Genomic DNA, 17554 nt, shown 5'->3' with positions numbered 1-17554 from the left:
GAGCAATATCCCAGCATGTCTTGATTTGAGCTGCTTTATTCCATAATTTCATGTTGATGAGGCCTATTCCACCCATAGACTTAGGCAGACACACTCTATCCCATGCTATCAAAGCTTTCTTAGTGATTGAGTTGCTGTCTGACCACACATAGCTTCTGCAATAACCTTCTATAATCTTCAGAACCTTAGCAGGGATAGAAAATAGTTGGGCCCAATATGCTTGCATTCCAAACAAAACTGACTTCACTAATTTGTGTTCTCCCTGCAATGATAATTTTTTTGCTGTCCAAGAGGTGATTCTGGCTATTATTTTCTCTATTAAAGGTTGCCACTGTATCAAAGAAATCTTCTTAGTAGCTAGAGGCACTCCCAGGTATTTAAAAGGTAGATGCCATGGACAAAACCCAAGTGATTCAGGATGTTGGTCGTTCTTCCTTTTGACTCCACCAAAGTACACACTGCTCTTCCCAAGATTAGCTTGTAGTCCTGAGGCTGTAGAGAAGGTTCTGAAGCATTCATAGAGTGCAGAAATAGAGCTCAAATTTCCTTTGGCAAATAGCAGTAGATCATCTGCAAAACTTAAGTGTGTTACACCTAGTTTTGCACATTTAGGATGGAATTGATAGCTTTTTCATCCTTCAGTTCATTGAGTAGCCTACTCAAGTACTCCATGGCTATTGCAAATAAGAAGGGAGATATTGGATCTCCTTGTCTCAGCCCCCTAGCTGCATTAAAGGGTTTACTTTGTTCTCCATTGATCACCACAGTGTAGTTCACAGTTTGCACACATTCCATTATCCATAACACAAATTGATCAGGAATCGCAAGCTCAAATAACATCTGTCTCACAAAGGGCCATTCAACAGAATCATAAGCTTTTTGTGGTCAATTTTGATCATGCACCTAGGTGACAATTCTTCCTTGTATAGTCTTTAACTAACTCATGGGAAAGGAATATGTTGTCAGCTATTTTCCTCCCTGGGATAAAGCCAGCTTGAGCTGCACTTATAATATCTGGCAATCACAGCCTGCATTCTGGAGGCAAGGATCTTGGCAATCATTTTGTATAGGACTATACAACATGCAATAGGTCTATACTCTTTCACAGTATTGGTTTGGAAGTTTTTTGGGACTAGTTGATAGCAGTACAATTGATTGCCCTATACAATTTCCCAGTTTTGAAAAACTCTTTGACAGCAGCAATAACTTCTTTCTTCACAAGGGGCCATACCTTTTTGAAAAAATAGGCATTGTACCCATCAACCCCAGGGGATTTATCATTTCCTATTGAGGACAACCCATCATATATCTCCTTCTCTGTAATTTCTGCACATAAGCTTGTCCTTTGTTGTTGAGTGAGAACTGGCCCTTTCCTCATTGTTTGCTTATTTACTGCTGGTAGAATGTGGGCTGCTGAACCCATCAAGCTTTTATAGAACTTGATTATCTCATCTCTGATTTCCTCTGGATCTTCTAGCTTCCTATTATCAAGAGATGTTAGCTCAGTAATTTGTTTCCTCTGTGTCCTTTCTTTGATCAATGCTGAGAAGTATTTATTGTTTGAGTCTCCAAGTTTGATCCATGTAGCTTTAGCTTTTTGTTGTAAGGCACACTCTTCCATCAGTGACCATTTCTCCAGCTCCTGCAACAACTTTCTTTCTTCTGCAAGCAAATCTGTATTGTCCCTTAATTGCATTAGTTCTTGAGTGTTTTTGAGATCTTGCCTTGCCTTCTCTATTTTTTGTCTGATAAACTTGAACTCCTCATTGTTAAGCCTCCTCAAGTCTGATCTCAGGTTCTTCAATTTCTTCCAAATATTCTCCATACTATTTGTGGAAAAAGTGTTCTCCCATATTATTATGGGCATAAAGCCAGAGTTTAATGGAGGCCTTAAACTTAAAAAGAAAATCTTAATTTATTTGATGTCTATTTTTTTTGCTTTTGAGATACAAAATTATTTTTGTTTTTCTTCTAATTATTCCTTTTAAATTGATAATATAGCTAATTCGCTTAATATTTCTTCAAACATTGTTGATCTTAAGTAAGTCTAAATCGTTTAACACTTTTAATTCAAAAAATAAATCTAAATCATCAATATTAGAGTGACTATTATATTTTAAGAAATATTGAGAACACGCGCTTCAAATTGTTTACATCTATTCTAAAGTGAACTTCGCTTGGTCTACAATAGATAAGAAGTAATGAACTTTAAAAAAATTCTTAAAGACTTTGTGACTATCAACATACTAATCAATTTTTTCTTTCTATAAATTATACCATTATTATCAAGTTCAATTTCTATATTTCAGTGGTGAATAATAATCTTTTTTTTTTTTGGTTGAGCAGTGTGACGAGTAACAAGAACCTTCAAATCAATTAATGTTGTTCAACAACAATAGTTGAGGCATTGGCATAAGAAACTATGGCATGAAAAATGAGAAAGAAACTTAATTTACGTATGATGGTGTTGCACTCCCCATCTTACACTTTTAAGTTAATGATAAAATCCAGGTGTAAAGGTTCCATACATGTAGAACTCCATAAAGTTTGTTTGTCTTTCTTAAATTCATCTTCTCACTATTTAGGGGAAACAAAACTCTAAGAACCCAATTGGACATAGATATTTTCCCCCTTTTTTAAGCATTAAGCAGGTTTAATTGTTTTTTCAGGTAGAATAGTCAAATTGGGATGATTTTAATACTTTTTACAAATGGTGGAGTATAAATCATATTTTATGATTTTGGGAAAAAGTACATTCAAATACATTGCAAAAGTTATAACCAAATATAACTTCATATTCAAATCAAACTTGAGTGAAATTTTGAATTCCAAGAAAAACCTGGAAATTTATGTCCAAATGCCTACTAAGCCTATAATCTATTTTTGCCAAAAATGGTGCCCCCAAATTTAAGGGCCTTAAGCAGCGGCCTTGCTGGCTTCACCTTTGAGTTGGTCTTGACAGTTTACATATCACTAGCGATTCAACACAAAAGTGGCTCTCTACAAATCTTTTTTTAAGCAAATCCCACATCGAAATGTGAGGGCAAAATAATTAGTGCATATAAAATGACAAGTTCAAGATTAAGCTGTGAAGCGTAGTTTGAGTTAAAGCCCAAGCTAACAAAACTATGAAACAATAGATTGGGCCGCTACAGTGGACAAACTAATTGGACCTAAGCACTAAGCCACGGGAGAAATTCAAAAATAGCCAGATTTACAAGTGGTCGTTCAAAAATAGCTCAGTTTTAAAAATAATCGAAATCTAGCCACTTTTCATGTAAAGATAAATCTGAGCGAAAACACTGTTCAAAACCCAGAAAATACACCAGTATATTATGCTGGAGTTGGACCGGTCTCTGTTGCAGCAAAACAGTGGCTATTTTTCATTGACTTGGTAAATGTTGGCTATTTTTGAATGACCAGTCCGAAAACTGGCTAGACCGTGCTATTTTTACCTAAGCCACAAGTAGGGATGTATATGAACCGAGTTGGTTCGGTTTTATCAAAACAAAACCAAACCAACTATTTCGGTTTGGGCTGGTTCGATTTTGTCGGATTTTTGGATTTTTCAAATTTTTTGCTACATGAATATTATTTTTCAACCTTACTTTGTTAAAATTATAGTTAAAATTTTGATAAGTTGAATATATGTTCAGTAAAAATTAAAAAAAAAGTTGACAAACATATAATATATTAGAACATTTTTATGGGTGATTGTTTTAGTAACACATGATAGTTATTTTCTTAATTATCTAACATTATTTTTTGTTGATGTACGCTTTCAAAGTTAATCGAAATTAATAATTAAGCATAAAATTGATATGATACCTAAACAATGATATGTTCTATTTAAATTTAAATTATCAAAATACTATTTCAAATTCGAAAAAAGATATAAGAAATTTTGACATATTTGATAAGAAAGTGATACAACGCATTATTTAAAGCAAATAAAATGAATGTATTTCATAGTTATATAAAATATTTCACTTCATGAGAAGATCCCAAATATTTCTAGATATTTTTTTAAAGAAAATTTTATATAAAGTCTTAAAAGTATATATAAAAATTATTTATTTATATGTCAGTTTGGTTCGGGTTTTTTTTTACTCAATACCAAATCAAATCAAACCAAGCTTAATCGAGTTTTATAGTCGGATTGATTTAACTTTACGATTTGGTGCGATTTTCCGATTTGATTTGATCATCCCTAGCCACGACCTTAATTACAAATTTACATATGGCGTAAAAATGACGCCGGCTGGCCACTTTTTGGTTCATTTCTTAATGTTCCGCCACTGTTTGAAATGTAGTTGAAAAACACAGCTAGTTTTTCATTGGAACGTAACAGAGGCCAGACATCCACTTCTTTGAGATGAAAGCTTTGGAACTTTGAGAATTTCGGGTACTTTAGTATTGACCCGTTTAACATGGATGAGAAAATTATGTGGTAATATTTAATTAAATATTTATTACACCTCAGATTTGTGTATACATGCGCGCTATATTTTTGCACTGGATTCAACTTTTGTGGTAAAGTGGAACATAAAAAATAAAGATGCGGGGTCAAAATGAAACATATAAAATAGAGTTGGCGGGCCAAAACGAAACAAGGTTGAGATAGAGTAGCAAAATGAAAAATGGTGCCAAGTTGAATAGGTTGTATATGTATTTGGCCTTCTACAAAAGCAAGACTTCTCCCTTAAGTTTCTACTCCTACGAGTGAAACCCCAGGACAGTACTATAATAGAGTTGAAAATTGTATGTAAAACTTCAGCACATTATCGTAGAGTTAGAACTATGTTGGATTTCTACCATTAAAACCCATTACACTAATTCCATTTATAAAAGTTCAAACTTTCGTATATTATGTTGGATTTCTATGTAACCTAAAATAGAAAAGAACTTAGACGAGACTCCGGAAAAAGATTGATCATCTATACAAGTCATTACCCTCTAAGCAATGACTTCTTCTTCGATAGTAATTGGTAAATGGTAATGGTTAAAATACATTGAGGTTAAATTCTGGAGTCTCATATCAAGAGCAGAAGTAGTTTTCAAAAAGCATAAGAAGGCAACAAGAATCTTACATCAAACTTCCATCAGGCAAGAGATTTGATATCACAACACATTTTGAGTCTTACTCAAGTAATGGACTTAAAAATAGTACACTAGATATACCTGTGAAACAATTAAAAGTAGAACTTATGCTTTACTTTTATGTAAATTGCAGTATTATATTCATCTACCCTGATTTCTGGAAAAAGATCTTGAAATGTGGATTCACATAAATATTATTGTTCCATAATCAACATTTAAGCCATTTCAATACCTTAACATGCTTCACTGACTATTTGAGGGGAAGTCCGATCGACTTTCTCTTTAAGCGCCATCACTGGTATTCTCAGACAAACTTGAGCATCATTCAGGATATGATTAAGTCATGAAACTAGTTTGCCTTATTTTCACAGTTGGAAAATTGGCATTAAACAGCACTCCATCCCATAATTAAGGAGGATTCAATAACAAGTACAAAGCATATACGTATCTATACATACTAAGACAATATCTGGAATCATCTAAGTATTAAGGATATACATTATTATCTTTCAGTATTTAATCCAATTACATAATGCAGCATTTCACCACTAAGCCTTTCTGATCCACCCGGCCCTCTTCATTGCCTGACAAAAGAAAGTACAGCCTTGATTCAGATTGATATCGCATTTTTTTTCAACATCCTATTTGACGTAACAACAAAGACCATTACCTAAACTGCTCGTATTGAGACATTAAATCAACATGCCTCAACATATACTGAGATATAGACATGACAAACTGAATGAAGGGGAAAAATAAATATGCAGACGTGTAGATGCTCCCCTTTAGGAACCAATCCTCTTCTCGGAATGCAAATTCTCTTTGGTTCAAATTAAACAAGCAGTGCAACCTAGCTTTTGTTCAGGACGTTGATGTTATGTAAGATACAATTGAGGAACTGTGCAATATGTGACTATGTTTTGTAGCACTAGCTTAGTGCTCAATCTCCTAATAATAACATTATTTATTACTTATCAAACAATAAAAAGTTAAACAAGCAGTGAAGAAAGACCAATATGTTTTAGTCTTATTAGTTCCTATATATCCATTAAGAAAATAAAAGTATAAAAGATCAACCTAGTGATGACTCACCGTCAGAAGGCTGAGATAGTTTTCGATTTTGGGGAGACATCATTTCCTTTTTCAACTGCATCAATATATCCTCCATTGTGTTTTCCCTCTTCCAATCAGCAAGCATCGGGAAAAGACGTGGCTCTACCTGATAAACGTTCTCACACATAAGCATGTTTTATTAATATCAAACCTAATAAAGTCAAATAGAAAGTAGTACCTACCACACCAGTTTCATAATTTACGCAACTCATGTTAATCCTGGTCTGGAACCTTACACCAGGTGGCTCGTCTGGATACTCCTTTCCACAAAATAGTTTCAACTGATAGATCTTACCTTCATGTACAGTCTGTCAAGCATTGCATGTCAGTTACCGCACATAATATTTGATCTCATTACTGTCAAAGTCCCCATGAGTAGCAAACAATTCTTTTATCCGTCTTACAAAAATGATTAAATACAAGCTAGAGGCACATTTGATCGAAAGGTTGCTGTCTTCATTCCTAATATTGGATTAACTGCATCAAGACCCCTAGCGAGGTTTCCAACAATTACAAAAGGCCAATTTTTATTTACAAAAGACCACATTTACTTCAACAAAACGGTAAACAGCTTAAGTGAGAATTAAGGTCCACTAATTTATCAACAGCTTACTTGTCCATATTACCTCATCAAATTTCATTTTATTACTTAAAATATATCTTTCTCCCCACCTACTGCTGACCTCTTGTTTCTTGTATCACGCGTGGTGGTTGAGAATCAATTTATCCAGAAGTGCAGAGGTGACCAGCTGGAGGCAGGTCTCATTACTCTGTCATTTTGTACTTTTCTTTCATTATAATATTTTCAGCTAAATTGCATTGATGCTTCACTTATTTTATGTACCCGTGTAGAATAGGTGTGATGTGGTCCTCGTGCAAATCCGTCCAACCAACAACTACGCCTCAGTCCCAAATAAGTTGGGGATACATAAAACTTGCCAATTCACGATTACAGATACATAAAAATTGGCAAATAAAAAAATGTGAGCGCCCATACTGAGTTCATGTAACATAGATTTTCATAAGCATTTGAATTAGAAAGTATGAAGGTTGTGAGATTAGAAGGGTATCGCAGTTGGTAGGCAGTACAGCAATTAAATTTTTATTCAAATGGTATCTGGGTTAATAAGAGGACAACATTGGCTTGTTGTTGAGGTTAAATGTGTTGGACACCGTCGCACGGGGCTAAAATTGAAACTGAGGTAAGTGCAATATTTTCATATTAGTATCTTATCCAAAGAGTAGACAAGGTATGTTTAGGCTGTGTTACAACGGCAGAATCAGTACACATCAAACACGAATGACTGTACGGGTATGTGCAGCTTTGCTAATTTTTAGTGTGCACCCAAAAATTCACACTAAGTACTCACTCATGCCCATGTCACGCCCATCAAACACTCATACAGTGATATGTCAAATGCAAATGCAGGATTCATGTAATATGGTCCACTTTGGTCATCTTTTTCCCTTTTTCCTTTTTTTTCATTGTGTTAACTCAAAATTTCATCTATGGGGTTTTCTTTTTTTTTTATTTGATGAAAAGGTAAAACAAAAAGCATCAGAGCAGATATCACGCAAGAACTACACTAAGATAAATTCAAAAAATTCATAATCAAATTGCACAGATGATACCTTCTAGAATGACATTAAGTACAAAAAAGAAAAATTCAAAACAACCAAGCACCTCCATTACAGCAATCAGAACTGTCGAAACTCTTTGAGGTCAACACCTAGAAAATGTGCCGTTCCCACAGTTTATTCAATCTGAACTACATTTCCTAGGTTTTTCTTTCTCTCTTCTTGTTCCCCATTTCTAGACTGTTTCTCGCTCTTCTATATCTGTCCCCCTCATTCTTTATCTATCCCAAAATAATAAACAAGCATTTCAGGTACAGAACTTGCAGGTAAACCCCTAGAAAATTTCCAGCAACAGCCTTATTAGTCTTTTTTTTTTAATAACCGTGGTGTCCAGGCCGGCTTTCGCGCAACTCGACTAATTCCATGGGATGCCTGTTACCTCTCACCAATAACAGCTACCGGGTAACTCTATCCACCTTATTATTCTAGTTTCTGCTATCTACAGTAGGATATCTTTTTATTGTTAGTTTCTGCTATTTACAGTAGGATATGTATGCTACTTTTGACTCTACCATCTTCTTATGACCAAACAGTCTGAGTTTAAAGATTGAAGCCCTTCGACGAAAATCTAAGCGTAATTTTCAAAGTTTTTGTGGCTCAAGTGCGTCCCTAGTTCCTTAAGGCGGAAACTTAATTATTTTTAGATGTATTTGAAACAAAGTCCTGTGCACAAACTTGCTTGTCAAGTCATTAAGTGGCAAAGAAAGTCTAGGCCTACAACTAATTACAAATTCACATTTGCACTCTAAGTCAGCACTCTTGGTTCCTCACAATTATGTCCTATACGCACTGTATCATTCTTTCTCTAGCAGATTATATAAATGGTTATAACTCATATCCAGCATCTCTCTCCCTTTCTGCATCTTCTTTCCTTTGCTACTACTTCTACTGCTTACCTTCTACCTTCTTCCTCCTGGACCTGGGTCATTACCACTGCTCCCTAACTATGACGCCCTATTACATGCATTATATCATGCTTTCTTTAGAAGACTCTAAATGACAATTGAGTCAAATTCCTTATTGTGAACGGATTGTGTCATGCGTTCTTTAGCATATGAAAATTCATTATGAGTCAAAATTGACATCCCGTAAGAGGGGATTCCTTCTCTCTCTCTCCGCCTCTTCATTCTTCCTCGACAACTTATTTACCACCACCACCACCAACCCCAACCTTTTTTGGGATAACGGTGGTGACAACGGTGGTGTTCGAGCAATTTGTATGTACCTCGACTATTCAACTGGGTACGTGCTACCTCCCACTAGCTCAGGTACCGAGTAATTCTGCCCACCAAGGCTTTAGGCACCCTCTTCTTCTTCTTTTTCTACTGTTGCGACCTGTTCAAAATGAATGGACTTGTAGCTGCTATAACCTTCTTCAGAAACAATCTGAACACTTTGAGTCAAATTGGCCTTGGAAAATACTATGGAAGACCAAAGCACCTGTTAAGGTAGCCTGTTTCGGGTGGATGTCTATAGGAAAGCATGCTTAACCCAAGACAATTTGCAAAGGAGAGGTTTTCCTTTAAGCAACAGATGTTATCTATGTGAAGAGGATTTGGAATCAGTCAATCATCTTTTTATTCATTGTAACTTTGCTAAGCAATGCTGGGAGCTTGTCCTAAATACGTGTGGTGTAGCTTGGGTTATGCCGTCAGATGTTAAGAGCTTGTTGGAGAGCTGGAACGGGCAGAGGACTGGAAGGATACAAAAGCAGATCTGGAGAACAATCCCTTTATGCATCTTCTGGACTATTTGGACAGAGAAGAATAATGCTTGTTTCGAGAATAAAAGGAACCACATCTCTAGAGTCAGGAACCTTTGTATGCAAAATCTGTTTTTTTGGTGTAAAAGGAGTATTCTAGAGAGTATTGATCAGTATATGGAATTTTTAGACTCACTTGGAAATATGTAACTAGAGATTGATGTAGGGTCTGTCTTGTTTGGTTGTACTTTGAGTACCTTCTTGGTACATTTATTAATAAACTATTATCTTATCAAAAAAAAAAAATTTCTCCAATAAATTAGCATATAGATAAGGCATAATCAGCCCCAAGTCCCCTTGCTCTCAGAAACATCTTAGCGTTAATTTTTGGATAGCCACCAAAAGGTGTCCAACAGTAAATGCAACATCAAGTCTATAACATAGACGAATTGTGATCAAATAGTCAACAAAGTTAACAGTAGCTCAGCCCCAAAACCAAATTGAAAGACTCATTTACATTAACAGAAGAAAAGTACCATGAGGGCCTAATTAGTCACAACAGTACAGCTCGATAGTTATTGAACAAGCAGGATATATGAATAAATCCTAAACCTGGAATTTGATTAACTGTAGGTCCCATTTCAATTGATTGATGTGAATCATAATGAGAAAACTCCTCGTGTTAATGTGACAAGTATTTTCATTGAAAGAACTCAAATATATTTTTTACTTTGTTAGTCCTACAACTGGAGTAGTAAGATCCCAATTGACATCTAAATTGACAGGATTGAAATCCTTCGAAAATGACTAATAACATACTTTAGATATCAACATAAGAGTTGCACCTCATTAATTTTACATCCAAAAATATGATTTCTATGTGCAAATAACTAGATGTCAAATCACTTGCATTCAAATGGAGCAACAGGAAAGCATGATCAAGCTATCCAAGAGCACAGAAAAAAGAGGAGTTACAAGAAAAAATGTGAAAGAGTTGAGAAAGAAAGCCTACATTAGGAGGACCAATTATAGTTCCTGTCCATGACTGCATGAACACATCATCCGCGTCATCCATCCCGTAGCTGACAGTTCCATCCCCTATTCCCTTTTCTCCTCTTTCGAGCTCTTCCAATAATCTGAAATTCCTCGGGACTGGACATGAACACAAATACTATCAGGTTAATATTATGGTGTGTGGGATGTAGCACATTAAGAAGGGGCTTCCTTGAAAAAGACTAAAGACAAAGTTACTGAAAAATATCATGTTATTGCAATTATAAATGAATAATTAAGCAGTTTAGAGCCACAAAAGGGGCAGTATAGAACTAAATGCCATTATACTGCATGTAGCATTGAGCTTTTTAAAGAAAATTAATGTCAAATCGAATAAAGAAAGGCATCCCTAAAGTCTTACAATTTGATTAATTCTCTTTGAACTCCAAGTAAAGAGGATAAAAACACTTCCATTAGCAGAGGAATTCAGGATTTGAATCTAATGGGTTCGAGCTTCTAGCTTGTTTATGTTACTGGGTTCTTAATTAACAATTGATACATATTTAGTGAATATCTTAAGATAAATACAGGGTTGGAACAAAAGTTATTGGGTTCGGGCGAACCCGCTAGACTATGCTAGCTCCGCCACTGTCCATTAGCCTTATATAAATTACTTGAGCTCCAGACAGCTTTCTCGTGAAAATAGTTGTTTTTAGAAAGCTAATAAATTACTGATTACGTGCTTACCACAATTATCAGCATTCAATTAAGGTGATGCAAGCAAACTAAACAGAAAACTCAAAGTGGGACCCAGATTAGAACCTCCGTCACCTCCATAGATGAAGTTAGCCTTTTTATTTTCTACTTGGAAACTTGTGAAGATTCATCCTCATTTGGAGCTACAAAAGCAAAGTTGCTTGAGCCATTCGTCCACTACTCTAATCAAGAACGCATAAGCGTTTAAGTCGTGTTCAGTTTGATTCGTTTTTGACAATGCTATGGATGAATATAGCTGTTAAGCTTCTTCTTTTTTAGAATACATAACCGCAGTCAGTATTTAAAATTACAGAAAAATCACTTGAAGTTCTAGTATTCCTACTTCATTTTGATCATGTTCTTTTACACTAGTTGCCCGCCCATCACACTCCAATATTTACAAAATTCTTATAATATGGTATGTCATAAATCATATTCCCCTTCTTTACTTCCACATTTTTCACCATCCACATCTTAGATACACTGCCCTGTCTCTACAGTTAGATTTAGATTTCAAAAAAAGAACACACACACATTACCAAATTAAGAAAGGAAACTCGAACTCCAGAGTAAATTAAGTCCCCAGTAGTCCTATGAATCGTTTCTTATTGAATTTTGCACAGAACCTCCAAACTTGGCACCAATTCAGCTGATACCTTTACCTTAATGGGCAAACATTTCTGTCAACAAAAACTTCAACTTTCCCATAAAAGCTGACACCAAGTTCACCAAATTCATTCAATATGCTAAAAATTTAAACTCTCTGCGTCAAAAAGGCAAATAATAATATGCCCACTTAGCCCAATCTGGGCAAAACCCAAGAAAGAAACCCTACACCCAAATACCACAAAAGGTTTTAAACAGCACAAAAAAAATACATAAACTGGGAAGCACATGAATTCATAACAAACAAAAAAAGACTTTCAAATAATATATAAAACTGTTATACAGAGATTTACAACTAGACCAAGATCAAGTTTACAATTAAAAGAAGAAGAAAAAAAACTTGAAATTTAAAGATTTTGAAGCTTACCTACAACTTTTGATGATCCTTCTGATCCCATTTCTGGCAGCATCTAAAACAGCAAATTAAAGGTTTTTGAGTTGAAAAACCAAAAGGGTATTCCTAAAAAAGAGTAAGAAAGAGGCAACAAGAGAGAGAGAGAAAGAGAGAGAGAGAGAGAGAGAGAGAGGGGTGGGGGAAAATGAAGAAAGTGGTCCCAAGATCAATACAGCAGCTTTATGGTGTACTATTCACAGTGAGAAGTTACTTTCACAAAGTTTTGAGGATAAGATTCAGGTAAGAGGGAGAAAGATTTAATTTTGCTGTTCATTACTTTAATTATATACAGTAATCATTTTCACAGAAGATCACTGGAAAAAAGAATGTAGAAGATTTGCGGAAAATTTAAGTAAAAAAAAAATCTAGGTAATTGTGATAAGAGATCATTTTCTTACCAATTAGTTTTGTGGTCCATTATACAAATAAAATAAAATATATATTAAATCTTTAAAAAAAAATGTTGTGTAAAATAACTGAAAATAAAACGTAAAAACTCTTTGCAAGATCGTCTTTTAACTCTTTAGATGGTAGGTAAAGAGTTGCTCTAATGAGCTATTTTTTGTATTTTTAAAAGGAGGATTAAATCATTAAACAAAAGAAGAAACGAATTGATGATTTGTTCGTCGTGAGCACACTCACTAGTCGCCACATATTACCGCTGAATTGGTGAAGTTGAGAAGAAGTTACCTAAGGGTCGTTTGGTTTGAATACGGCTTATGCTACGATAAGTTATGCTGGATTAATTATTTTGGTATTATTTTTTATTTATTGTTTCGTATGTTGTATTAAAAATAATAATTGCATAATTTCTAATAAGAAGGTATAAGTTATTCCGGCACTAATTATCCCACCCCCTATAAGCTATAAGTTATCCTGGTACTAATTTTAATCCCGAGATAACTTATACCAGGTTTGCTAACCAAACAAAGTATTAAGGTGGTATAAAATTTTTATATCAGCACCATATTTACTTATACCTCATACCAAACAACCCCTAAGTTGTTAAACTAGTCACTTAGCTTTGATTTTGGATTTTCATTTTAATTCAGCGCCTTGTTTTCTTATTAAATTAAATTATTCATAAATATTAGTCGGTCTAGATTTTCATTAATGTGATGCTTATACTTTTTTGAGCCGAGGGTCTATTGAAAACAGCATCTCTATCCTTACAAGGTAGGGGTAAAGTATGCTTACACACTATCCTCCCTAAACCTCACGGTGTGGGATAATACTGGATATATTGTTATTGTTATTGAGAGAAATTCAAAAATAGCCAGATTTACCACTGGTCGTTGAAAAATAGCCAAGTTTCAAAAGTCATCGGAATTTAGCCACTTTTTATGTAAAGAGAAATCTGAGCGAAAACACTGTTCAAAATCCGGAAAATACGCCCGCAAATTTTACGGGAGTTCCAGCATAATATGCCGGAGTTCGTACACAAATGCACCAGAACTCCCCTAAATTATACGGGACCGATCCCTATTGCAGCAAATAGTGGTTATTTTTTATTGACTTCGTAAACAGTGGCTATTTTCCGATAGCCAACCGTAAAAGTGGCTATGCCACGCGATTTCAACATTGTTATTGTATAAATATCAGTCAGTGCAGATAGGCACACTAGTGAAGAGAATTAAGCAGTAATCTTTGGGTTACATTTTATATGATGCATTTTGATTATCTAAAGAATTTAAGAAAAAACAAAAGACTTTTGAAATTTTAATCTAACACAAAATAAAATGTAAAATTTAAAATTAAAGAAAAAAATAAGTACATCACATAAATTGAAAAAGAAGTTGTACCTATCAAAAAAGTTAGATAGAAACCTTTATATTAGTGACAATTACAACCGCATACCTCATAGTTTGAACACGTTCACCGTAGTTTGATAACCAGACAAATACTTCCCTAGCAACACTTGGTATAATTGACATACTATTACTAGTATTTTAAGTTCATAATTTTGTTGTCAATTGAATTAATACGTTTTCTAATATGTCACATCCCCTGTATGATATTCCTGAGGGATAATATTGGATCACAAAGGGGGAAAAAATTATGATAGTAACAATAACATTAGCAGGAAAAAATGTATACAATAATTTTTTTAAAGAATTAGAACATTTCCAACTCGTAGGTAAGTATAGTAATTTTTTAAATAATCATGCAAAAAGTTCTCTTATTGCCTTGCAACTACCTTATTCAGTTTATACAAAAAGTATAAAAACAGCTAGTACAAGCTGTAGTAGAAGACAAACTATATATAAACATCACATTTTTCGTCCCCGCTGCTTGTACAACCTTTGGAACTTCACTACAACCAAGCATAAATGATAGCAAGATTGCAAGTCCAAATAGGTTTTGAAAATGTTATTCAGATATTTAAGCTCAAATCTTGAACACAAACCACAATTCCTTTTTTATTTAACTTAAACAAAAACTTCTCAGTAGAGACTGAGGCTCCTTGTGAATCCGTAAATCTGAGAAGTATAAATTTTAAAAATAGCCAGATTTATAACTGGTCGTTCAAAGTAGCCCAATTTCAAAAGCAATCGAAATTTAGCCACTTTTTATATAAAGATAAATCTGAGCGAAAACACTGTTCAAAACCCGGAAAATACTCCAGTATATTATGCTGGAGTTCCAGCATAAGTATACTTGAACTCCAGCATATTATACTGGAGTTCCAGAATAAGTATGTTGTAACTCCAGCATAATATGATGGAGATCCAGCATAAGTACACTAGAACTCCAGCATAATATACTGGAGTTCCAGCAAGTATATTGGTCCAGTATAATATACTGGAGTTTGGAGCACCAGTGCTCCAGTCTCCAGTATATTATACTGGAGCCAGCAAAGTATACCGGTCCAGCATAATATGCTAGAGTTCATACACAAGTGCACCGAACTCCAGTATATTATGCTGGACCGGTCTCTATAGCAGCAAAATAGTGGCTATTTTTCATTGACTTGGTAAACGCTGGCTATTTTTGATTGACCAGTCCGAAAACTGGCTATACCGTGCTATTTTTACGCAAAAAAAGGATGGTCCCCTATGCATTTCATTTTTTCCGCAAGCGAAAAAAGTATCGTCGTCATAGTGAACCTCTTCTTGTGATTGGGATAAAATAGATGCCTCCCCACCCGGGGGCGAATCGAGTCGGAGTTTTTTTAAGTAGTCACCGACCTACAGTTATTCTTAGACTTCCGTGCTTGGTGGAGAAGAAGCAAACAAAAGTTATTACTGAATCAACAACCAACAAGTTTACAATTAAACTAGGGCATACTTCAAATATAAAAGACTAGCATAATTTCCAGTGACTCATGACAAGTAATGAGCAACTAGATTTGCTTATCTCTTCACCTAAAGTAGAGAAATATTAGGATTTCTTCTTAACAAGAAACGACAATCTTCTAAAAGCATTATGATCAATGTAAAATCTTTACTTGAGGAGTTACAATAAGCACAAATTCCTAGGCATCACATTCAACTATACTAGGAACATTAAATTATTTAATCAACCAGACGAGAGCAAAACATAAATTTATATTTTCAGTATGTCTAGCATTGATGCAACCTCGAAAAATCGAAGAAGCTGCAATTACAAAAAAAAAAAAATCTTCTGAATTACATATAAAATCCTTGCTCCACTGTAACCCCAAATAAGAAAAATGATTGCATCTACATTGTATTTTCAGGTCCCACGTGGAGGCTTAGGCCAAGATGGGGTCACAACCCGAGTGGAAGCACTCACTAGACCTCCAATCGCATTTCAGACACGACAATATCCCATTAGCACAACAAATCAATGTTAAGCATTAACTTTCAGTACTAATAAGCTGCACCCAATCAATTTCAACAAACAAATCATCATTAACTTCGAATTTTCAGATTCAACTTGAAAAACAGTAACTTAAAACTCAATAAAGGAAATAAGGGTGAGGAAGAAGGGTGCACTTAACTACAGGATGCCAAGTATTTGATTGAAAATTCCAAATTGGGAAAAACTTGATGTATGGGTAAAATTGGTTGATGACAACCGGGCGAATGACGATGTGACATGTGACATTAAAGACGGGTGGGGATGTGAGTCAGCAAAGTCACCGGTTGCAAGCGGCGAGCGATCAGCACCAAATAAGCCCCCGAATACAGAACAACCGATGACATAGATTTGCAGCATTGCCATCAGGTAACATTCATTGAAAAACTGTTACAGAGAATATCTGCATTTAAAGGCAGTTGTTATGTGCCCATCAATGGCAAATTTATTCTCATTCAAGAGTAGCTTAATTTTAGGATCTTTTTTCCTTAAATAGGGTTATAAATAACAGGGTTAACAACCATTATAGGGACACGAAACACTCTGCACACAAAAGCTATGATCTACTATCTTGTTACGCTCAATTTGAACACCTAAACAATTGCTTTTACTTTTGTCCTCGAAAAGACTAAGTTCTGAGTCAGACTTGTTATCTCCTTTAATTTCAGTCGTTAATCTTATTTTTATAGTTATTTATTTATCATTTTTGGATCAAATCGATTCATTTGTCTATAAACTATGCTATAAATTTAACTGTATCGTTTTACGGGTAGACAGGTTTTCGCCCACCGTGGGGCATAGATAGCTGCGAAGTTTCTTTGATCCATTCGTTTGTTACTAACAAAGTTTTGACTCTTTCCTTAGTAAAAAATCGAATATGGCAGCTAATGATGTCAACAACGCTTACAACGTTGGAACACACAATGAATGAGAAAAGGCGTCCCAACGTGATGACTCAATCAGCGAGACCCGCAACGAAGGGGGTAAAACAACCCTGGTTCGCAAAAGTCAGTACCCTCGGCATGTATGGGGCACAACTCCTGATGACACGGAGGATGAACACATTGTTGAAATGGTCAAACTCTTTAGAGAACAGCAACGAGTAATCATGGATCACCTCTCAAGGCAAGATCGGTTGATGACGGAATTAAAACAAGCATTGCCGGGTGCCTCTAATAATGGAAAGGCCTCGATTCCTCCCAGTGTTCTAGAAAACCAAACGGCTCAGAGAACCAATAACAATACCCAAGGGGTGAAGTCGATTATGACGAAGCCGAAGGGACCAGTAGTTGATCTGGGAACAATAATGTGAACTGTCCTTTCAAAATTAAGCTCTTTTTTCTCTCAAATAAAAACTTCATTGGCGCCAA

At 35.1% G+C, this 17554-nt stretch overlaps 1 protein-coding gene across 1 annotated transcript; it reads right to left on the bottom strand.

Annotated features, from left to right (window-relative positions):
* LOC109233098 (ubiquitin-conjugating enzyme E2 variant 1B-like) lies at positions 5402-12605 on the bottom strand. The gene is made up of 5 exons (XM_019398858.1): positions 12336-12605; positions 10566-10705; positions 6396-6521; positions 6193-6319; positions 5402-5684 (listed from the first exon to the last, which is right to left on the bottom strand). The coding sequence occupies exons 1-5, from the start codon at positions 12376-12378 to the stop codon at positions 5626-5628; spliced, it is 495 nt and encodes a 164-aa protein (XP_019254403.1). The 5' UTR covers positions 12379-12605; the 3' UTR covers positions 5402-5625.

The sequence above is a fragment of the Nicotiana attenuata genome, chromosome 10 (genome assembly GCF_001879085.1).
Source record: "Nicotiana attenuata strain UT chromosome 10, NIATTr2, whole genome shotgun sequence".
In the NCBI taxonomy this organism is placed as follows: Eukaryota; Viridiplantae; Streptophyta; class Magnoliopsida; order Solanales; family Solanaceae; genus Nicotiana; species Nicotiana attenuata.
This window is presented reverse-complemented; position numbering and strand designations above follow the sequence as displayed.